At 36.5% G+C, this 22,848-nt stretch overlaps 5 protein-coding genes across 7 annotated transcripts; 2 read left to right on the forward strand and 3 right to left on the reverse strand.

The window, feature by feature from the left end:
- Positions 1 to 3,976: 3,976 nt before the first annotated feature.
- LOC129798378 (WD repeat-containing protein 74) lies at positions 3,977 to 5,449 on the reverse strand. The gene is made up of 2 exons (XM_055841508.1): positions 5,199 to 5,449; positions 3,977 to 5,125 (listed from the first exon to the last, which is right to left on the reverse strand). The coding sequence occupies exons 1-2, from the start codon at positions 5,278 to 5,280 to the stop codon at positions 4,044 to 4,046; spliced, it is 1,164 nt and encodes a 387-aa protein (XP_055697483.1). The 5' UTR covers positions 5,281 to 5,449; the 3' UTR covers positions 3,977 to 4,043.
- A 185-nt stretch (positions 5,450 to 5,634) lies between these two features.
- Positions 5,635 to 6,284, reverse strand: LOC129798405 (glia maturation factor gamma). The gene is made up of 2 exons (XM_055841547.1): positions 6,124 to 6,284; positions 5,635 to 6,059 (listed from the first exon to the last, which is right to left on the reverse strand). The coding sequence occupies exons 1-2, from the start codon at positions 6,124 to 6,126 to the stop codon at positions 5,649 to 5,651; spliced, it is 414 nt and encodes a 137-aa protein (XP_055697522.1). The 5' UTR covers positions 6,127 to 6,284; the 3' UTR covers positions 5,635 to 5,648.
- A 185-nt stretch (positions 6,285 to 6,469) lies between these two features.
- Positions 6,470 to 13,011, forward strand: LOC129798400 (spermidine synthase). The gene is made up of 3 exons (XM_055841533.1): positions 6,470 to 6,600; positions 6,665 to 7,262; positions 12,877 to 13,011. Exons 1-3 carry the CDS (start codon positions 6,470 to 6,472, stop codon positions 13,009 to 13,011), a joined length of 864 nt encoding a protein of 287 aa, XP_055697508.1.
- An 83-nt stretch (positions 13,012 to 13,094) lies between these two features.
- On the reverse strand, positions 13,095 to 20,013 carry LOC129798365 (moesin/ezrin/radixin homolog 2). Of its 2 annotated transcripts, none has more exons than XM_055841493.1 (7): positions 19,777 to 20,013; positions 19,633 to 19,666; positions 18,706 to 19,443; positions 18,425 to 18,634; positions 18,117 to 18,353; positions 17,900 to 18,046; positions 13,095 to 13,984 (listed from the first exon to the last, which is right to left on the reverse strand). In XM_055841493.1, exons 1-7 carry the CDS (start codon positions 19,797 to 19,799, stop codon positions 13,670 to 13,672), a joined length of 1,704 nt encoding a protein of 567 aa, XP_055697468.1. In that variant the 5' UTR covers positions 19,800 to 20,013; the 3' UTR covers positions 13,095 to 13,669. The 2 variants fall into 2 exon arrangements, with proteins under 2 accessions (XP_055697468.1, XP_055697462.1); XM_055841487.1 differs by having other exon boundaries at positions 13,095 to 13,603; positions 13,674 to 13,984; positions 18,706 to 19,388; positions 19,633 to 20,013.
- A 1,156-nt stretch (positions 20,014 to 21,169) lies between these two features.
- On the forward strand, positions 21,170 to 22,848 carry LOC129798414 (guanine nucleotide-binding protein subunit beta-5). 2 transcript variants are annotated; one of them, XM_055841567.1, is made up of 4 exons: positions 21,170 to 21,446; positions 21,625 to 22,292; positions 22,352 to 22,615; positions 22,686 to 22,848. In XM_055841567.1, the coding sequence occupies exons 1-4, from the start codon at positions 21,287 to 21,289 to the stop codon at positions 22,695 to 22,697; spliced, it is 1,104 nt and encodes a 367-aa protein (XP_055697542.1). In that variant the 5' UTR covers positions 21,170 to 21,286; the 3' UTR covers positions 22,698 to 22,848. The 2 variants fall into 2 exon arrangements, with proteins under 2 accessions (XP_055697542.1, XP_055697534.1); XM_055841559.1 differs by having other exon boundaries at positions 22,352 to 22,848.

Raw genomic sequence — 22,848 nt, forward strand, 5'->3', positions numbered from 1 at the left:
GACTATATAATTTTGTTTTTTTTTTTTGATATACAACTATGACAAAGTTTTGAAAGAAGTCCTCAATCACGTTAGATAAAAAGAAAGTAATATAATTATTGCAAGAAAGATAAATTAATATAGATGTCTTTAAATGCGATTATCTTTATAAAAGAAAAAAAACTTGTAAAGTTTGCACATTAGTGGCTAAACTACATTCTGTCCCATTCTTAGCGCAATCCTCATAAACTATGAAAATCCGGGGTAAAACTCACGAAAATAATTAGATGAAATCTTAGGTCATCTTACTTTTTATGTTTAGAAAAGTGGAACGTGTCTTGGATTTAGAGGAAGTGGTGTGCTGTATAAGATGACAGGTTTTGTTCTTGGCTAAAATTCTACTTACATTCATTCAATCGTCATGATGAAGTAAACAGTAACTAATTTTGTTTAATGACGTAGGAAAATTTGATATTTGATTTATACATAGCGAACAATGAGGTAATTTTGAACAGAATCTTATTTTGAAATTCAAGATTTCCTCACTGTTTGAAATGGGCAAAGAGGAAAAGAAGTCCAAAGAAAGTGAAGAAAGAGAATAACGAAGAGAAAGATAGGAGCGTTATTCATTGTCTATTTCATTTAACCTTCTAAAACTAGAAAGAAATCTCAAATATTTAAAATTACAGAGGAAAGTGGGACTATTTTGATCTGCGGGTCTAGGAGAAAGCGCGCTACCTTCGGACGACTCAAGCTTCGGACAATTCAATTTTTTCTCTGTTCCTTATGGATTTCACCCATGGCTCTTTTTTTGAAAATTATAATATTGCTATCTATTATAATATTATATTATAATGGGCCAAATTAATTTATAACACATTGAAAAGAATGATTTGTGCGAAGCATAAAACGTTCGAAGCTTTCGAAGGTAACGCACTTTCCCCTAAAGGAAACTGGATTTTAATATGATGTAATTTGAAGGATAGACAAAAGAATTGTGGCTCCAAATAAAATAATTATAGGGGAGACCGGGGCAGTAGTAAACATGGGGTAGCACAAAATACTGATATTTATGTCTACCCAACTTGGACTTATGTCAGCCATTTCTTCAGTAGACAAAAACCCCTATTTTATCTATCAATTCATATAGTTCTCGTCTTATGAAGCCTCTAATATCTAATTAAAAAAAAATTCAGTGTTTACTGCTACCCCGCGTTTACCTGCCCCAGTTTCCCCTAAGGACCAGATTCACTTATAAAAAGGCGAAAAAATCATATACTAATTTAGGCTCACCTCCCTCTACTCTGCTTAATTTTTTTGGATATTTTTTAAGTTATTCAAAATACTTCATACGAGATGTACAGGACGCTAGTAGTCTTGATGTTGAATTCGAAGAGAAACAATCTTGAAGATTCTGGTTTTCCCTCTACATCTAGATATTTCAGCTTAACCCTTTAAGAACGAGAAGATCAAAAATTGAAGGTCAGAAAAATTCATTTTTTCTAACTTTTTAGAACAAAATGCAACTTTAGAAGGCTGTGGGAAAAGTTTCATTTTTGGTCACAGGTGACCCAATCGTCCTTAAAGGGTTAAAGACACAAATGTTTCATTATTTAGTTCAGAATTTAAGACACTTTTTCCTTGGATACTGCCAAAAATTTATTATAACACTGAAAGTCATGGAAAACTCGCAATAGACAAAGAAGCAGCAGAATAATGCAGAATGTTGCAAGGACTATGCAATTTGTTGAGCGGTAAAGCGGGCAGAACCCTTATTACACAAGTGTTCTGATTAAAAAAAAAAAACTTTTTACATAATTCTGACTTTATTATCTTATTTGATGACATTTGACATCTTATTTGATCACAAAATGACTTTTGCATTACAAATTTCGAAAACACTACTTTCGAAAATATAAAATTTTGTGGAAAAAAATGATATCTGGGAAATACGACTTGTACTGTGGGTCCCGTGATTACACATATTTTCGGGACCGAAGAAAATCCCACGAAATAGCTATATGCATACAGAAAATTTTTCTTTCGAATAAGTTACAGAAACGCCGTAAAATATGCAAATTATAGTTAACGCCAATTTCTCGGGCTATTTTCAGCGCCAACGGTTCATAAGAAGTTCATTTCAAATTCACCATCTTAAAAAATTGCCCTACATTTAGGGGTATTTCAAAAATTATTTCATAAACTCGCTCCTAGTGGTAGGCAAAGATACATATATATGTTTATATATTCCCACTTATCCATAATCCCGATATGCACAGTTCCGATACCCCCTGTATATTTTCAAATATCCAATGTTAAAGAGAAACTAATTGAACTTAAATTAGCTTGAATATAGTTCATAAATGCTTGGCAAATGAGTCATGAAAAATTTTTCAGATGCATGGAACTATCCCGCCCTCCTCTATAAATTTTATATTTAATAATGGAGTATGAAAGGTCACTGTTTCTGGAGGCAAAGATCTCCCATGTGCTTATGGGAAAGCTGGGATCGTGTTTGAAAAGGGCTCTTACGATTTCTTTTTTTTTTGGATAGGTTTTGGGAATAGCCTAGGTCCTAGGTGATCATTTCGCCCATAAATAGTTATGACTGAAAAAAATTTTGGCATTGAATTTTCGAAAATCAAAGTTTAATGACTCTCTGAGAGGTTCATTTTTCAACCGATTTGCTTGAATTTGGATTTTTTGGAAAGGTCTTAAAATTGTCAATCAGCTGCATTGGTTTTAATTGGTAGTGAAAGGATAAATTGTCAAATTTCCAATGAGATGATTTTCGGGTAATTTATGAACTAGGGGTGACATGATAACTTTTTTTTCGGCAATCGACTAGATTCTGAAAAATTGAAAGGATAGCTGTAGTTTTTGTAGCTAATATAAATAATTTTCAACAGTCACATTCTTTTCAGAATGATACAATAAATGGTATGGTAATGTTTTAAATCCGTTATTCACTAAACTAAACATCGTAGATACAGATTTATCGATATTATCGATTCGATATTATGGAAGAGTTATTATCCCACCCCAGTTTAAATCGATAATCAGCTGTCCTGGAGACAAAAATTATGTGAAAAATAGAATTCATGAAGAGGTCTATCTCGTGGATATCGTGAGTTCGAGCACTCCGCAGAGCTAGGACGCTTTGCCATTTTTTTCTCAAAATAGTCCATCAGATAAACATCAAAAGGAAAGGGTAGGATATAGTTTACTTTACTATATAGATTACTTTCGGAAATACACGTTTTAGGGATAATAAAATCATCTAGGAATTGTCCTGTATCATTTCAGATAGCCAATACCCAGGACAAACTAATGGGACTTCATTTGACCATAACTTCGCTATCGTTTAGTAAATGAGATTTGAATTAAAGTTCATGAACTGCCCTACCCTCCCCTACAACATTTACTTTTATTTATTTTGCTCATTCAATTTATGTTCCATGTTTTTTTTTTTAATTTCTTTTGCATTATAAAGAGAGGAATAAAAACCAATTCTCGTTGAACTTCGATTAAATCCTAAGCTAAGATAGTTTTGATCAAAAAATTGTCAAATTGGCTTGCTGCATATGTTGCGATTCCGAAACGTTAAAGCATGATGCATATGCATTTTATGAATTTTTGATTTTTTTCTAAATTTTAATTACATCCAAGTCCAAGATCAACAAAATCAAGTATAAACAGCATAATCTATAAATTCTAATTCGTAAAAAAACCTAGTTTTGAAATCTCAAAACATTTTTTTTAAATTTGGGATTTGCGCTAAGAATGGCACAAATGTCGTGCACGAGATTCTACCTCTTTTTCCCATCGCTCTTGCAATTTGTTTTTCCATCATATCAGAGAGAAATTTTAAGTCTCTCGAAAAATTTCAAAAACCATTTTATTCATTTTATTTTCCTGAGTGAACTTGTATATCGTGTAAATTGCATCCATTTAAAAAAAAATCTCCATAACTTTATAGAAAGTCAAACAGTGAAAGTTTCAATGTAATGGAACATTTTATTTAAAAGAAAAATAAAATAAAAGAAAAAATTCTCTTCGGAAAATTAATTGCTGAATTTTCTTTTCCGCTTGAGTCTCTTCAAGAGTTTATCTGGTTTATCATCATGAAAATACTCTGTTACAATTTCATCCTCTTCCTCCTCGTCTGATGGGATTTCTTGAGCCATTTTTTTGGATTCTTGGAGGTCTTCTGATGCCTCTTCATTTGTTACACTGGTCGTACCATTTGTTGTCTCTTCGGCGGTTTTAATGAGGACTTGAGAGGGTTTTGTCTTCACGTAGCACTGATAGAGGATTGTGTTGTCGATTGTTGAGTGAATCCTCACGTAGCGTTCCAAGGAAGTTGAACACAGAAATTTGCCTGTTTTGTCTAATGTCAAGTCTGTGATGCTTCCAATTGAACCTTTGTACGTGTGAATTGGGAATTTCAGGCTTCTTGTGTCAAATGCACGAATCCCACCGGTTGTTAGGCCCACGTAGACGATATTCTCGTGAGTCTTCAGGCAAGTGAAAGCCATGGGCTCCTTGTCCTTCGGCACAAATTGATGAACTGGACGTCTCTGCTTCCGGATGTCATACGTTCGGATATATCCATATCTCGATGCAGTGACGAGGTTATTGCAGTCCAAGAAACCAATGTCTGAATCCCAAACGGGAACTTCGAGCTGAAGACTGTCGTGGGGAACATTTTTCGATGAGAAAATCGGAGTTTCTTGCTCAATATTCCACACTTTGAGATTATTCTTTCTGTCCTTGCCTCCAGTGGCTAGGAGACTTTGATTGTGCTTACACTGTCGCATCCGGGAGATATCTGTCCCGGCTATTAGGGTCTGGATCTCCTTCCCATTACCCAAAATATGGATCTGTCCAGATTTCGCAGCTCCAATGATTTTTCCATCAACCCGACAAACTCCAACGACAGCTCCTTCAGGGATGCTTTTACACAGGGTGAAGGTGTTCTTGGGTAAATCATAAACTTGTATAACGCTGTCATTTCTTCCCAGAAGGATTTCAGTCTCCTCCTCATTGCCCCAACGAAGTGTCGTTATTCCCTGTCCTGGCTCTAAGTCTGAGATTTTCTGAAGATTGACTGGCTTGTAGGGTGTCTCACTAGTCAGATCATACTCTGAAATGTTAATTATTTTTCAAAATAATTGATTTTTTTGGATATAATTAAAATGTGAGGTTAGAATTCTTACCTTTGAGAGCTCCAACTTGACTTCCAACAAATACACGATTTTTCTCTGTGTAACTGGATTGTTTAGAATTCCTAGAGATCATCTTCCGTAAATTCTCTAGCTTTCTTTTAGGATTTCGCAGGAAAATAAGCAGAAAACCGTGTAGATTAAATGTAAACAAACTCAGCACGAATAACACGTGTTTTTGACAATAGTATTGCCCGATAAACCCAAAATCAGCTGTTCCGGATGGAAAATTTTCCGTTTGGCCTCTCCCTGTTTGTTTATTGAAATAAACACAAACAATTTTCCAGTCTAACGACGATTTTAATGGGAAATATCATCTCAAGAGATACACAATACTCGTCGTTTAGATGAAAAAATGGGATTTGGGGCATAAAAGCCTCGAATACATTAGGAAATTTGGCAATGCTTTCATGGTTCTTTGTCTTTTGTGTGAGCTCTCTCAATTCACTTTAGCTTCTCTCTCAGCCATTCATCCGTGAAATCATCCAATTCCCTCACCTCATACACTCTTGTGAGATCAGCTTCACGCTGGAGGGCCACCTTGGTGCCAGCGTACAGCATCTGGAGTTCCATTTGGCTGTCCCGTGGTGTATAGAAAATGAAGCACATTGGGAAGGAAATCCTCTTGTCTTCGTGCTCCATTCGGTAACTGTAGATTACATAGCGTGGCTGATGACCAGGCAGTTGCTCCTGAAGATCCTCCACTGATACATCATCCAGTTGATCCTCAAGGATCACCAATTGCTTCTCTCGATCAATTTTCAGGATCAGCGCTGAATTCGTTGTACTCTTGCGGAATCTGAATTTTTTCAGTTCCTCCCTGACTTCTGGACTGATGTCACACAGTTTATCGGCCTACAAAAACCAAGGAAATTGTCAATTAGACCCCCCAGAGAGAGTGATCAAGAGAATGACTCACCATATCTTCGCTCTATCGGTGCTGAGTTGGACAATTTCCTTTGGACTTTTGGACTGAATTTGTCAACGGCGGGCAAGAGTATCACATTGGCAAGAAATAGAGAGATAAATCACGAATTTTCACACTCTATTGCTATTTTTTCATCTCTCTCTGAGGAACAATATAAAAAAGACTCCAACACCCACCCAAACAAAAAGCAAACTGGCATGATAGAAAGTGTTGCCCGATTTGACAACACATTAAACTTGCATGTCAGCGTGCTAACACGTGGTTCCCAACCTTTTTGGGTTTGTTGATTTTGTGGCTGTACCTTGTGATTTAGTAATCTCCGTGACATTCTCTAGCAATGGATCTCTCTATGAAAAATTGGTTTTGCGAAGTGAATGACTTGTGGCCGGGACAGTGCATGTCGCTAAAAGTGAAAAAGATGCTATGGGAGGAAAAGTCCAAATTCCAACATATCCAAATCTTCGAATCGTGAGTCTTATCCTAAACTTCCAGGCCCCATAAATTCTCTATCAAAGCTTTGTCTGTCTTCCAGGGAGTCCTATGGACGCGTTCTGACGCTCGATGGTATCATTCAGTGCACAGAAAGGGATGAATTTGCCTACCAGGAGATGATCTCCTTCCTGCCACTTTGTTGCCATCCGGAACCGCGGAAAGTGCTAATTGTTGGTGGGGGTGATGGTGGAGTTGCCAGGGAGGTGGTGAAACATCCCCTTGTGCAGGAAGTCTATCAAGTTGAGATTGATGATCGTGTGGTTGAGCTTTCAAAGCAATTCCTCCCTTTCATGGCTTGTGGCTTCCAGTCGCCCAAGCTGAATCTCACCATTGGTGATGGCTTTGACTTCATGAAGAACCACGTGGGCGAATTTGACGTAATCATCACGGACAGCAGTGATCCCGTTGGCCCAGCTGTCTGCCTCTTCCAGGAATCCTACTTCAATCTCATGAAGCGAGCCCTGAGGCCCGGGGGAATTGTCTGTTCCCAGGGTGGAACCTACTGGACTGAGATGAAGCAGGTGCAGGACACCCTTGCTCACTGTCGCAGTCAATTTCCCGTTGCCGGATATGCCATTTCGACTGTGCCAACGTATCCATGTGGACAGATTGGCTACGTCATCGGCTCCCTCAATGAGGTTAGTCATTATCATTTTCTCAATCACTTCCAAGAACTCTTGACAACGTAGCTCTGGTAAATTTCTCAACGATAATCTCTGCTCGGAAACTGATAAGAGAAACAACTTAAGTACTTTTTGCTGTGCATTGGTTTGAACAGACTAACATATGTAATTGCTTCTTTATGAGTTTCTTAGTAATTTAAAATGCCAGTAATTCATTTAAAATGCAATGATTTCAGGCAAAAAATGAAAATTATATTTGTAGATTTTGTAGATATATTTTTATTTAAATATTTTACGAGTAGTATAACGTAGAGTAGAGAATAATTTAAAACTTTTATGTGAATAGATAATTGCTTATTACGCATTATCAGTCATTTATTTTTAGTTTTTTTTTGCTTCCTGATTTTTAAAACGATTAACTCTTTCGTCTCTTTTGGGACTGTAGTACCCAAAGAAGCATATGCATATTCTATGAAAAACAATGTTTTTTAATTATTCAGAACTGATAAAAATCCTATTCTTGTGGATGATTAGAAACTATAAGGATGTCCAAATGTAAGATATTTTTTGTAGGACCTCAATTAATTCCTGAGCTTAGATATTTTTGATTAAAAATTGTGAAATTGGCTTGTAGCATATGCTGCGGTCCGGAAAGAGTTAAGTCATTAACTCTTTCCGGACCGCAGCATATGCTTCAAGCCAATTTCACCATTTTTTAATCAAAAATATCTAAGCTCAGAAATTAATTGAGGTCCTACAAAAAATATCTTACATTTCGACATCCCTATAGTTTTTAATCATCCACAAGAATCGGATTTATATCAGTTCTGAATAATTAAAAAACATTGTTTTTCATAGAATATTCATATGCTTCTTTGGGTACTCTGAGTACCCAAAGCAGCATATGAATATTCTGTGAAAAATAATATTTTTAATTATTCAGAATTGATAAAAATCCTATTCTTGTGGATGATTACAAACTATAAGGATGTTCAAATGTAAGATATTTTTGTAGGGCCTCAAAAAATTCCTGAGCTTAGGGGAAACTGGAGTACCACCAAACACTTTTGAAAGATCCGATTTTGACTGAATTTCCTAAGAAAACTGTGAATTTTAGAAAAATGTTGCTTACCCCATGTTATAGTCTTACGTATAGGCTGCATATTAATGTATACAAGGATGATGTGAAGCATTCCAATTTTCCGTAAAAAGGAAAATTGGGTCACCATGCATTTTTCGCTTTTTTCCAACCACCCGGGGTACCAATAAACACTTTCTGGGGCACCAAAAAACACCTGTTTTTCTCACACATTGAAGTTATTTTGGGCATTCACCACAACTCTTAATTATAAAGAAGGTATTGAAAATGTAAATAATTCTCAAAAAAGCACTGCAAAATTTAGAATGAGTGACCAAAATAGCTAAAAACTAAAGCACTGCACATCGAACATATTTTTCAATAGATTTTTCATCATTTTGACAACATTCGACTTCCGACTGGAAAGCAGCGCCACTAAAATCGTGGCAAACACTATACATAAAGTTCAAATTTTGCGCGCTCTTCTGATTATTTGTAATAAAATCGAGAAATCATTCGTCAATCCTTGATTAAAATCATTTAGGAATCATTAAGAATCATTTAATGCAAAATTGGGTTCTTGAAACTATATTTCTCCTGAGTCTTGAATGAAAATCCCATGAATGGATATAAATTTCAGAAATCGAACAAAGAGGGAGATGAAGAGTAAAAAAGATAAGAGGAAAAATTTTGCCATTCAAGCTACGCTCGCGACATCTGCAATTGTAAGAAATTTGTCTGTTTGTTGGTGCCCCAAACTCTGTTTTGTGATGGATTTTATATTCTTTTAAAAAAATGTGAACATTAGTTTCTTTAGTAGATACATAAATATTATCCCAAAACATGTAGGAAAGTACTGGTGTAGTGAAATTTGATGTAACTTATTTCAGTTTTATTTTCCAGGTAGATATATAAATGACTAAAATTATCAAAATCTCACAATTTTGCGAAAAAAGTTTCTTATTTCTAAACTACTTGAACTATGTGGATCATTTTTTCTCTGGACAAGCATCCCTATAGTATCTATGATTTCATGTAAGTCTCATTCTCTGAAATCTTATACCTACTTAAAAAATCGCAGTGTTTGGTGGTACCCCTGTTTGGTGGTGCCCCAGTTTCCCCTAGATATTTTTGATTGAAAAACTGTAAATTTGGCTTGCAGCATATGCTGCGGTCCGGAAAGAGGTACAGTGGAGTCTCGCTATAGTCCATATTTGGTTTCAAATTTGACACTTGGGTCGCACTAGTCCATGTAATTTTTTAAACTTATCAACGATTTTTAGTACAGTAGAGTCTCTCAAATCTGAATCTCTCAAATTCGAACGCCGTTTGGATTCAAAATGTCAATTGTGAGGTTATGTTAGAAGGTCCGTATTCTAGGTGAATGAAAATCATATTTATGTGCTTCTTCCTGAATGTTTACATACATTATAGTCGTGTAAAATTAAAAGGAAGTATGTTACCACAAAAACTTGCAAGAAAGTACGAGAATTTGATTCAAAGTACAATTTAATCTCACACAAATTTCGTTAGTTTTGAAAAAATTGTTCGAATTTGGGAGGTGAGAAATGTCAAAAATACCCCCCGATCGTTCGAATTTAGAAGACTCTACTGTATTTAAATTGCTCGACGGCTTCCACTTTCTTTGCGATTGTGGTACTTGTCCTTGCTCTCTTCAATGTGGATCACAATTGTCACAACTACTTAATAAAGTTTGCCAAAAATATTTTTTTCTTTTAAAGCTGTACGGCCCCAGCCATGCAAGCCACAAGGCCTCCAAAAATATTAAAATAATTATGCATGTCGCATACTAAAAAGCATAACCTAACTTAAAATCAGTGTTTTGAAATCAACGGTCGATAAATTGTGGACTATAGAGCGATGGCCTATAGCGAGACTCTACTGTAAACCGTAAAATCTCATTTGCAGTAAATTGATTTATTTGCTGAACTGATTTATCTCTGATGATTTATGGTCCACAGTTTATCAGTTAGTTATCAATTACTCTACCTAAGCGTCAATAATCCGATAAAATTGATAATGCGAATGGGAAAGGAAACTGAATCCAGTGGTTCAGTTTTTGTACGATTTCTGAATTTTAAATGACAGTTTAGATTTAGAGAGTTTGAACGAAATGTTCACCTGGACCACCTCTAAAACATATCCAAAAATAAAAGAAATTTTAGAAGCCATTTTCGAAATAAACCAAGAAAAAACATTGTTTTGAAAGGGATGGATGGGGGTGGGGGATAATAAAAATTGTAAAAATAATACCGTAAAGGCAGGTGACTGCCCCCTTACTGTTCATAAGCTTTTCTTTAATGCTAGCTCTTAGGGATGGTCTTTATTGTATTGATTCGATCTACCATGTCTAATTGGTAAAGATCATTCCCAAACAGGGAGCAAGAAAGGAACCTCCACGCGTATTTAGGGTTTTTTTCGGAACTAAATCGGTGCTCCTGGACGGAGGACAAAATCACCCACATCTACGGTAATAAAATCCTTGGGTCAACCTGTGGGGGGTCTCCCGAAGATCGGAAATTCGTATCTCTTACCGTCTCGCCTTTAGATGGGTATCAAGTTTACGGACAGAAAAAAAGAATATTTAAAAAAGATTGATCATTTACACGGGTACTTAACTGATTCATTAACACTGTGCAACAATTTTGAACTTTTTTTTGTCCCTGGGTTCTCAAGCTATTTTTTCTATTGCTAGGGTCAAACGATTTACGAAAATACTTATCATTTTGATTTCATTTGAATTTTGCGCCTGGAATCTAGGCAAAACCGTTTTTTGATACTTGGGTTCCTATATCTCCGATTCTGCTGAACCGATTTATTTCTCACTATGGAATAATTTGGTCTCCTTTACATGCCCGATAAATCCTCTGAACAGATGAAGTTCGTACAACTGACACCAGGGGCGCTGTAGTCTCATAAATGTCAGAAAACATGGGAAAATCGAACTTTATAACAACTTTGATCAAAAATATCTCGAAAACTAGGACTGTCCCTAACAACCTGATTTGTGGGTTTGATAGAGAATTTATTCAGCTACATTTTCGTACATGTGCAACTTTTCTCTCAGATTGTTTTTCAACCTCGATATTGAGGTTTAAACGAAAAACGAGGACTCAGACAACTAAAGAAAAACTTAACTATAAACTTCAAGACCTTTTCAAAAAATCCAAATGTAACCAAATCGCTTGAAAAATAGACCCTCCACAGTTTATCCCATTCCTTACCATGGTATTATACATCATACGCAAATTGAGTGATTTTAAATGATTTATTCCTGGGCAATTGATATTCTCATTGCTGTCGGAAATGGATTTTTAGTTACTTTAGTCCTTCAATTACTTGGAAAAATAGCCCGACAGAGATGGAAATACATTTTGTTGTTCTTTTCTCGCTTCGCGGAAAGTAATGCAAATTTTTTTTCTCAAAATGGCGGATGGAAAATTCTACATCCCATCGAATTTGTTAAAATTGACCATCCTCTTTCCTGATCTGAATTCTGGTTGCCAATTTGTTTTCTTAGATAGCTACTCTATCTAAATCAATTGAGTTTTTATTGAATTAATGTAGAGAATTTAAATTCTGTGACCGTTAAGACGCGTGTTTGAGAACGGCTCTTTAAAAAATGCCTTTTTAAAGAAAATATCCCAAATTTCCCCTATCGTGTAGGCAGAAACGTTAGAATTTTATAAAAAAGACAATTTTTGACGAGAATTGCTTCTAGTGTATAGACACTATAAGAGATAAAAAAATCATCTATTATTCTGTAAGAATTTAATTCCAAAATATGAACATTCTATCTCAAATATTTCTAGTACATTGACTGAATGGGTAAACTTTTTCCTTCAGAAATTGGTGATTTTTTTAGATCATAGGCATGTTTTTACCGTTTGGACGAAATGTTCGCCTGGACCACCTCCAAAATAAACCGGTTTCGGGATAAACTCAAAAAAATGGTTTCCGGGGGGTTTGGGGGGAAAAAGAAAGAAAACGTCTGGATTATTATTATTATTTGTTGGGGGTCACAGAAGACCTGAAGTTCATATCTCCTACTGTTTAACCTCCAGGACGGTGACAAGTAAAAAAATCGATTGTATAACCGTTCTCTCTCTTTGAGTTCGAGCAGTAAAAGGGAGAATTTAAGTATATGTTTATTCGAGACTGATTCTCAAACTCTCGTTTCCTCTCAGAGGCTATCATTTTTTCTGATAAAAATGAATGACATCCAAAATCCGAATCACATCTTATTCAGACATGCTAACAAACCTTATCTCAAAAAATGAAATCCAGTTGTGAATGAATCGTGCACTGGACTAAATGAGGGTTTACGAGACAAAAAGAGCCAATAAACCTTTCAGAAAAAAAACAACAGTGATAAAGAAAGCGTGCGTAATTTGATGTATGAAAAAAAAAATATCCATAAAATTTGTAATAACAACATTCCTAAAAGAAATCATGCAAAATGTAGAAAGAATTTCACGTTTATATCACAGAAAGAATTGCTCTATTGAAACTTTTTGGCTTGTCTTGCAGTCGACAAATCTACGAGAGCCGGCTGTGACGTTCACGGACGAGGAGCTGGAAAAGATGCAGATGCGCTACTACACCTCTGACGTCCACCGGGCAGCCTTCACTCTGCCCAGGTATGCTGCTAAGGCCCTCAACTGAGCCACGAGTCTCGGTGCATTGTTCCGCACGCCCTTCCAACACGAAATCCATGAGAGAGAATATTTTTTTTTACACAAATCAACTTTTATCTAAAATTGTATCATATATTTTTTTCGCTAAAATAAACTCTATTTTTGTGGGTTATTACTAAAAAAAAGAATTGCAGGAATTTTGCTTTTTTTCGGAAAGGTTTGTTTTTTTTATCATTTTTTAAAGAGTGTTTTCTTGTGGAGTAGGTACAAAAATAATTTATATCGAAGACTTTTTATCTGTTAATCATTTTTCTTTTGTAGAAAATGTACAAAAAAAAGTGTTACGGACAGGCACATTAAAGGCACCAGAGAGCATTTCTCTACCCACCCCAAATCAAAGCCCCAGCACTCACAGCTCCTCAAAGAAGGCCACTCTGGACTTTGTGGAGCCGGACTTGAGCTTCTTCAGTGTTGAGTACTTCGTCTCACCCTGGCGCAACTGGTCAGCATTTATGATGTCCAGCACGCACTGATTCTCCTGAATTTTCAGCAGCTCAATCTCAGACCGAAGCTCCCGCAGTTGATGCTGAACCTGCTTGGATTTCTCCAAGCATTCAACACTGCAAACAAATCAGGGTAATGAGTCCCGATTTTTCTTTTTTTTTCTGAGGCGCAGCAGAGTGCCCTTACCGCTCCTTCTCTATTTCCCGGTCAATCTCCTCCATGTCCCCTCCCGCTATGACGTCATAGTGGCAGAGTTCAACGTCGAGGATCTGGGATTCAGTGACATCACTGCCACTGATAGATGGCTCAACGGAGGAACTTTGATTGACACTTCGGCTGAGGAATGATAGAAGTTTCTGCGTGGCATCGCGTTCAGCTGCTCTGGCGTACATCAACTCCTTCTTGAGTTTGTCCGCCTCTGCTGAACGCTTCTCCTTCTCCTCAGTCAATTTTGCCACGTAGAATTCCGTGTCCCTGATCCTCTTCTCCAAGTCACCCTGGTAAAGTGAACAAAAAATTAGCTGAGACACATCCTAAACAGCCTATAAAAAATCTCAATCAACTCGGTCCTCAGCTTTGCTACTAATTAATTCTTTTTATTCTAACAAATGCCAATAACGTTTTTCTATGCAATTTATTTATTTTTTTTTTGTAAAAAATATCTCATAAATTCGGGAACAAAACAAAGTCATTCACAACAGTGTAGACAACTAGCTTGCATGGATGGTGTCTCGGCTTATTTTGGGATTTCTAACACGTATGATTTTTTTTTTTCATTTTATTGATCGACCTCCGCAGAGAGAGAGCAATATAATACCTCGATCTTCTCAGTCTCCAAAATTTCCATCCTTCACCCTCGAGGACCACTTTTCTCAACGTGTCTCCACCTACGTTTAAGTTTTATGACCTAAAAAAATCGCCATTTTGACATTTCCAACCCGATTACATCAGTCGCAATCGGTAATAAATCGGTTAAGTAGCCGTAAATGACCAATTTATTTAAAATATTCTTTTTTTTTCTGTCCGTAAACTTATATTACCCATCTAGATGCGAAACGGTAATAGATATGAACTTCGGATCTTCGGATGACCCCCCGATAAGTCGACCCAAGGAACATTATTATGATTTTTATTTTCTCCCTCATCTTCCATCCCCTCCAAAATCATGTTTTTTGGGCTTTTCTCGAAAACGACCCCTACGATTTTTTTGGATATGTTTTGGAGTTGGCCCAGGCGAATATTTTGTCTAAACATACCTATGACGCAAAAAAAAACGCCATCTTGAATTTTCAAAAGTCAAAGTTTAACTGGTCTTGAAATCAGTATAATGAATCGGTTGAATATCCGCAAGTTACTTATCTGTCTCGTGTTTACATTTTTTGTCCATATGCTTGTAACTCATGCCAGAAGATTCTAAAATGATCACTTATTTATCAATTTTTGATTTTGAAATGCTTTTGTGATTTATGAGTGAATTTGATCTCTAGTAGATCAGTAAGCACCAAAATGCGAAAAAGTAATTCATAGAGGGCTCTATTTCGTGAGTTCGAGCATTTCGCAAAGCCTGGGATGCTTTTAAAAGACATTCTGCTTTTAACCCTCTAACGGGTAAGACCGCCTTCAGGCGGTCTTCACAAAAATCACATTTACAGCGACAATAAAGGTTTATTTAAAAGTGCTGTAGTGTCCTCGGTAATAGCCTTATAAACATCTCTTGAAAGTTTGAACTCATTTTGACTCTTCGTTTTGTTGCTATTCTCAGTTTTGTGTGACAGGTCAGAGAAAAAGCAACAAAAAATATTTGTACAAAAAAACTCATTTCCAATTTCCATAAAAATACCGATTTCATTCTTTACTTTTGGATTTATTAATTAATTAATTTTGTTAAAGACACTGGCGCCACTGCCACTCGTAATTTTTATTTTATTTTATTTATTTTTTTATTTTTAAGAATTCCTTTAAATTTTAGATTTCAATTTTTTTTCAAGGATTTCATGGGATCGTCTGTTCCTAAATTATAAATTTAAGCTAATCTATTTTTTTTATGTTAATTACTGCACCAAACGATTTTTTTTCTTTAGGGCCTTGCCCACTAATGGCTTACAGCTCAGTCAGAGCTAGCCATTTTTCAATTCTCTCACAATGTAAATAGAGAGTACGGATGGTACAGAGCAGCATCTTCTGTTTGCCTTTTCTTTCTGCTCATTAAATGAGTAAAATGTATGTTTGAGTTTAGTACACACCATGATTTATTTATTCATGTTGATTCATGACTGGCATATACAACCTGTGAAAGAGTTTTCCACCGTTTTCACTCTGGAGGTTGGTCATCAACACTAAGACGGCGGTGGCCGCAGAAAGAAAAAACTACATACTCACGCATGATCAACAATTTGTACTTCTAAAACATTGTGATGAATAAATTATCTATCTATCTATCTATCTATCTATCTATTTAAAGTTATCTGACTATAATAAATTTATTTTTTTACTGAAAGATATGTCATTCTACTTTGTATATTTTATTTAAAAAATTTGAAAAAACTAAAAATGTGAATTTTAGAAGCAAAAAGAGTTTCAAAAAATTTTTATATTTTTTCACCTAGCACCTAAACTAAAAGAGATAATGAAGAATGGATGGTTTTTTCGACTATATTGGATTATAATTATCCTAGAAAACATTGTTTTAGAACTTTTTTTCGCATATTAAAGAAAACACTGTTAGAGGGTTAAGAGCGCTAGAACTGAATAATCATAAAATGGAAATAGCAAAATCTGAAAATTGGAAAAGATGAAAGAGAAATAATGCACAAAAATTGGATGGCTAACCGAGACACATATCCTTATAGCCGAAACTTTAAACTAAAATATAAACGTGTTTGTGAAGAAAACGTTTTGGGTTGAGTTTGAATATATAAGCACCGTTTTTCTATTGTGTTTCTTCAATATTATCATATTATATTAGCTTCCTCAACAAATTCCATTTTTTAACAATACATTATGATAATAGTAAATTTTCTAAAGTTATTTTTCCTAATTTGGAATGTTTGGAATAATACTGTATACACAAAAATTGAAACGTTTGCTTAATCGTTACAGCCAAGATTTGACCCAATCTCGAATTTTTGTTGTGTGTATTTACAAGGTTTCTTCTTAATGTTGTGTTGCAACACGATATTGTTTAAATAAATATTGAAAATAAAAACATTTGCTGCGTTGATTTACTTTCAATGAAATCGATAACGCAGTTAGAGTGCCAGTAGGTCCAGTAGCGGTATTCACATATTATTTCTATAGTTTTAGAAAAGGTTGTAGGACTTTTTTATAGGTGCGCTTTTTCAATGAAAACTGTAAAGTGGAAATCCGTCTCCTGAATATATAGCGCTTTGCTGTTTTCAAGTGATTCTGCATTATCGACTGTTTGGTGATTTTAGAACACGGTGAGGACCGGGGAAACAGTCGTGACAAGAATCAACACAAAGAAAAGTCGATTATGTAAAAGCATCTGAGAACAGCGGTGAAGTGCAAAAAATGTTTATTTTATATTGGAATAGCACCATATTACACACATTGTGAACAAATACGATTGATAAAGACCTATACAAGATTGTAGCAAATATTGATTCTTTGAAACATTTCCTGAAGATCAGGTATTTTATAGTTAGTATTTCAGCGTAAAGAATATAAATGGGCAATTTTGAACAGAATCTAAAATTGAATTTTGGATGTTTTTCCAACGTTTCAGATGACTCAAGAGAAAAAGACGACCTACTTCTTCGTGATCTTTTTCTTTTGCCCATGTGAAAGTACTGAAATTTTAAAGTTAAAATTCAGATTCTGTTCAAAATTTCCCATTTTTTTACCCTGAGAGATTCAATGTTTCTTTCAACTTTAACTCTTTCGTCTCTTTTGGGACTCTGAGTACCCAAAGCAGCATATGAATGTTGTTCTGTGAAAAACAATGTTTTTTTAATTATTCAGAACTGATAAAAATCCTATTCTTGTGGATGATTACAAACTATAAAGATGTCCAAATGTAAGATATTTTTTGTAGGACCTCAATTAATTCCTGAGCTTAGATATTTTTAATTAAAAAATGGTGAAATTGGCTTGCAGCATATGCTGCGGTCCGGAAAGAGTTAATAAATTTTCCTAGTTGTAAAACGTAAACCTTTAGTTCATTTATTTGGACGGATAATTCAAAGAACGTTTTTTATTGTACGAAAAATTCCTCGAAATCACGAGGTGCAAAATTCCACAAGAGATAATGTTTTTTTTTTAATTGCAAGAATTTCTTGGAAATTAATCTACATCTGCGGTAATAGCAGATTTCAAGCACTTCAGTGTGATTAGGCAAAAAGCTTTTGTAATTTTGATAGTAAAAGAACAAAGGAATTTCACAAAGATCTTACCTTCTCCTTCTCAGTTTTGAGCGCTGTCTCTCTTAAGCGATTCATCTCTTGCTTGAAAGTGTGCGCTTTGTGTTCTGTCAGAATCATCTGCTCCTGATTCACTCTACTCTTTTCTGCATAAATCTCTGCCGCTTCCTCTGAGCGTCTCTGGAAATGCCTCAAAATTATTAATTTATTCCGCTCAAAAAAGCAGTTTCCTTGAAAGACAAGGACTCACGAGAGCTTCACTGGCATTCTGCATCTCTTCCTGGAGTTGCATCAATCTCTGCTCTAAATTGGCCTTATCCCGTTCTGCTTGTTCCCTCAGTTGTTTTTCCCTAGACAATTTATTGCGCTCAATTTGTCTTCGTTGCTTCTCTTCCTTGGCCTGAGCCTTCATCTGCTGAATCTCCATTGTGTCTGGTTTCCTCCGTCGCATGAAGAGATCATGATTCCCAACGCACAAATCGAGAATCTTTCAAAGAGGAAGGATATGAGCATCCTGGAAATGATAGAAAATCCTTCGGGATTCCGGGGATTCCTTACCAATTTATTGATTCTGAGCTTCTGGGAGATGAAGATGAAATTGGGAGATTTATTTTCTACTGGTTTTATGGTGAATTTCTTGTCATCGAAGCCAATATGCCGGATTTCTGACCATTGGAACGTTGTCCTTGGCTGCAATTTGTTATTCTTCTCGTAGATATTCAGTCCCATTGCTGTCACACCGAGCCAGAGCTCGGTGTTTTTCTTATTCTAAGATCAAAGGTTTCAGGATTAGAAGGGGTTTTTTTTTGGGTAGGTGAAGGAAGCTTTTAGAGACTCACAGTTATAGGGAAATAATTAACTCCGTACATATCGAGATCCTGAGCAATTTTGAGATATTCCATCTCTGCCTCATCCCTGGACATTCCCTTGTGATCTGAGTACCAGATTTTGATACGATCTTCCCACATTCGCGGAGTCATCTGATATTGATCAATGACTCGCTGTGGAAGAAGATTTTCACTAGCCAGAAGGCCTGGTTTGCAGTTCTCCTCATCGTAATCGCCGTATTTGGCTTGGACAGCGTACGAGGCAAGGAGAACTGAAGCTTCGGGTGGGCAGTAAATGTCCATGGAGAGGATGCCCTGTTTCACTTGGAGGAAGAACAGGTGCTGAGTGATTTCCTGGACAAGTTCCTCATTGACATTTTCGGGAAAAAATTTGGCATAGAACATAAAGACGCATCCACCTTCATTGGACAAATTGACACTCTGATCGAGGACTTTTTTGTCCATCTTCAGCCACGACAGATTACCCTTGGAATCTTCATACTGCAGCCCAAAGTACCAGGTTTCCCGCAGACCAATTGTCTGACAAACCAATTCAAAGAGAAATTGCCCCGTAGCTCGATGTTCCAGATGGAATTCCAGCTCAGAATCGAATGTGATCACCTTCACGGGGAGTTGCTTCTTGGACTTCTTTCGACGGAAGGGGCGCATTTTCAGGATATCCACCATATTCCAACCTAAAGACACAAAATCTCTCTCAGCCAGAGCTTCCCCCTTTGGAATGTGTGGCAACTGTGTAAACAAACAGGTTGCCCTGTGGCTTTGAGGTTTATTTTTGGCTCAAAACGGAAGTCTCTCTGTCAATGGGGAGTGAGTTGCAGAGAGTCAGAGAAAGCCAGGGGAAAGGCGCAAAAGGGGGAACATTCGGATTTTAAAAATAGCCCAGAATCACTGAGGCCAAACACACAAACGCGGATTTACCTGATTTTCTCCACCCGAAAATTGTGCAACCGCGCTAAATGGACGTGAGACCGAATGTGAATGATCTTGAGCACAATTTCAAGTGGTCACAAATGAATTTAATTGCATTAATTGCGAATTAATCGCTGATATGCAGACACCCACCCTCGATACTTCAGTTGCTGCATTCCACAATCATGCCGATTTTCAGACACTTTTTCCACCACTTCCGCTACACCTGCAATCACTCTTCACTCACTCACTTTTTCTTCAACTCCTTAACTAACTATTTGCACTTTAAACTACGTGGAAGAAGGATTATTTCATAGTTTTTAGTCCTTTACAAAAAAAAATCTCGAGGCACTTGAGTTTTTTTTCAGTGACGTTTCAAGGAATGTCTGATATCCCAATAAAATTTTATCCAATGTGGAGGAACAGTTGGAAATATCTGAAATGTCTTAGGACAAAATAAGAACATGGAATGCAATATGAAAATGAGAGAAATTGCCTCGGAAATTGCTCTTATTTTTTTACTCTTTGAATTTTGAAAACAGGATTACACTCGACTCTTCGTTATCCGGCTGACTGGAGGACAAAATGACATTTAGGTTTTTTGAATAATCAACGGTTTTGTATTTTGTGCTATGTGAATTTATTTTCTGTCTGACAAAGAACAAGAGAATTTTCTTCATGGTATGCTTATGTTTCATTTCTAATCACAATTACAGTAGACTCTCACTCAATCGGCTCTTTATCAATCGGGTGACAAATTTTGTTGACAATTTTCACGCTTAATTATGAAGCTAATTCGCTCAAATTTGCTGTAGTTCTTCCTATTTTATCGTGATTCTTTATAATTGAGCACTTTTTGTGGAATTTACAAAGGTTTTGACGCTCAATTCAATCGCTAAACCGGATGACATTTTGCCCCATATTCCCAATTGAGAGAGAGTCTACTGTATGTTTTAAAAACTTCGAAACAATGGTAATAATACTTTAATTCACTCTGGAGAAACTATGTTTAGTAAAAATAATTTTGAATACATCAACCGCCAGTGTTTAGCAGTTGTCACCCGGATAACGAAGTGCCGGATAACGAAGAGCTGAGTGTACAGTAGACTCTTCGATATCCGGCTGACTGGGGGACAAAATGACATTTAGGTTTTTTGAATGATCAACGGTTTTTCTATTTTGTGCAGTGTGAATTTATTTTCTGTCTGACAAAGAACAAGAGAATTTTTTTCATGGTGTGCTTATGTTTCATTTTTTATCACAATTTTTTATCACAAAAATTATGTATTAAAAACTTCGATACAATGTTAATAATACTTTAATTCACTCTGGACAAACTTCATGGTTAGTGAAAATAATTTTGAATATATCAACCGCCAGTGTTTGGCAGCTGTCACCCGGATATCGAAGTGCTGGATATCGAAGAGTCTACTGTATTACAAAAGGAAACTTTTTTTTAGTACAAGACAATGCATGGAAATATCACTTCTCCATTCAGATTTGTCCCATGGACTCGAGCCATATTCAGTAGACAAGTATCTTATAGGGATACTTTCGTCAAGTTTTTCATTGAGTGAAGAAAAACATTAAGTGCTGTTTTCTCTCGAAAAACCCAAATTTTGTGCTAGATTTTCTCTTCAGTGAAGTGATTAAGTAACGTGAAATGGAGCAGAAAGACCAGAAGGAGCAGAAAACTGCAAAAATTGCCGTTGAGCAATCCCTTCACCCAAATAACAGTGAGAAAATTGCTTCACTGACAAAAGAAGCTGAATCCCTTAAGGCAAAACTCGATGAAGAGCGCCAGAAACTAAATGATTTATCATGTAAGCTATTTAAAAAGATTTTTCAACTAAATTTATGATATTTTTCTCACATTTTTCCTCAAAATTTGGTGATTTTCCGAGTCTTTGTGTAAATGAAAAAAAATCGATTTTCCGCCATATTAAACTTAACGAAACCCGGATAATTTTTATCCACGCGCCAAAATTTGAAATTTTGCAGTATCAACGGTTGCTGATCGCCTGGAAATGATCACGTACTTGAACATTAAGCCAAGGAGAGTACTAAAGGGTCACCAGGCAAAGGTTCTATGTCTGGATTGGTCTCCGGACAAGAGGAAGATTGTTTCCTCATCCCAAGATGGGAAATTGATTGTTTGGGATGCTTTTACCACTAATAAGGAACATGCTGTTACAATGCCAACGACTTGGGTAATGGCCTGTGCTTATGCCCCATCTGGGAACTTGGTGGCTTGCGGAGGGCTTGACAATAAAGTTACAGTTTATCCAATAACACTTGAAGAAGACATTTCGGGGAGGAAGAAAACTGTGGGAACCCATACAAGTTACATGTCTTGCTGCATCTTTCCGAACTCCGATCAGCAGATACTGACGGGTAGTGGGGATTCAACATGCGCTCTCTGGGATGTGGAATCAGGACAATTGCTGCAGAGCTTCCATGGACACACTGGGGATGTGATGTCCATTGATTTGGCGCCAAATGAGACGGGGAATACTTTTGTGTCTGGAAGTTGCGATAAAATGGCTTTCATCTGGGACATGAGGTCAGGGAATGTGGTGCAATCGTTCGAGGGGCATCAATCTGATGTGAATAGCGTCAAATTCCATCCAAGTGGAGATGCTATCTCCACTGGATCTGATGATAGCACTGTGAGTTGATTTTTCTGTCATTCCTCAATTCCTGGAATTTACTACCGATTCCCTTCCAGTGCCGTCTATTCGATATGCGTGCTGACAAGGAAGTTGCTGTCTATTCCAAGGAGAGTATTATCTTTGGAGTGAATTCTGTGGATTTTTCGGTTAGTGGAAGGCTTCTTTTTGCTGGATACAATGACTACACCATCAATGTCTGGGACACTCTCAAGGCTCAGCGCGTCTGCTTGCTCTATGGACATGAGAATAAGGTGTCATGCCTCCAAGTGTCTCCAGATGGAACAGCTCTGGCCACAGGAAGCTGGGATTTCACCCTCAGGGTAAATCACTCATAGCACTCAAAGGTTCCTGAAGTTCTTCTCATGACTATTTTTTGTATCTTCTTTCCAGGTTTGGGCTTAAAATCTTCGCAAATGTTTTTTGCTCCTCTAGTCTAGTCTCGGATGTTGTCTGTTTAGTCCAGGATAAGATAAGAATCTCCAGTATATGCCGCTGCATTTACCATAAAAATTCAACCAAAGTTTAGCCAAAAAATGTTTATGTTTAATGTGAA

Source organism: Phlebotomus papatasi, chromosome 1, assembly GCF_024763615.1.
Source record: "Phlebotomus papatasi isolate M1 chromosome 1, Ppap_2.1, whole genome shotgun sequence".
Classification (NCBI taxonomy): Eukaryota; Metazoa; Arthropoda; class Insecta; order Diptera; family Psychodidae; genus Phlebotomus; species Phlebotomus papatasi.

What these genes read in the sequence shown, in the direction of transcription:
- LOC129798378 (XM_055841508.1), bottom strand. Translation starts at nt 5,280, where the DNA reads ATGATCTCTAGGAATTCTAAACAATCCAGTTACACAGAGAAAAATCGT. An exon ending in TCAAGTTGGAGCTCTCAAAG is followed by an intron (nt 5,126 to 5,198) that starts GTAAGAATTCTA and finishes TTAACATTTCAG; the next exon opens with AGTATGATCTGACTAGTGAG.
- LOC129798400 (XM_055841533.1), top strand. Translation starts at nt 6,470, where the DNA reads ATGGATCTCTCTATGAAAAATTGGTTTTGCGAAGTGAATGACTTGTGG. An exon ending in CATATCCAAATCTTCGAATC is followed by an intron (nt 6,601 to 6,664) that starts GTGAGTCTTATC and finishes TCTGTCTTCCAG; the next exon opens with GGAGTCCTATGGACGCGTTC. An exon ending in TCATCGGCTCCCTCAATGAG is followed by an intron (nt 7,263 to 12,876) that starts GTTAGTCATTAT and finishes CTTGTCTTGCAG; the next exon opens with TCGACAAATCTACGAGAGCC.
- LOC129798365 (XM_055841487.1), bottom strand. Translation starts at nt 19,380, where the DNA reads ATGGTGGATATCCTGAAAATGCGCCCCTTCCGTCGAAAGAAGTCCAAG. An exon ending in AGAATGCCAGTGAAGCTCTC is followed by an intron (nt 18,047 to 18,116) that starts GTGAGTCCTTGT and finishes AGGCATTTCCAG; the next exon opens with AGACGCTCAGAGGAAGCGGC. An exon ending in CGGGAAATAGAGAAGGAGCG is followed by an intron (nt 13,604 to 13,673) that starts GTAAGGGCACTC and finishes ATTTGTTTGCAG; the next exon opens with TGTTGAATGCTTGGAGAAAT.
- LOC129798414 (XM_055841559.1), top strand. Translation starts at nt 21,287, where the DNA reads ATGGAGCAGAAAGACCAGAAGGAGCAGAAAACTGCAAAAATTGCCGTT. An exon ending in GAAACTAAATGATTTATCAT is followed by an intron (nt 21,447 to 21,624) that starts GTAAGCTATTTA and finishes GAAATTTTGCAG; the next exon opens with TATCAACGGTTGCTGATCGC. An exon ending in CTGGATCTGATGATAGCACT is followed by an intron (nt 22,293 to 22,351) that starts GTGAGTTGATTT and finishes ATTCCCTTCCAG; the next exon opens with TGCCGTCTATTCGATATGCG.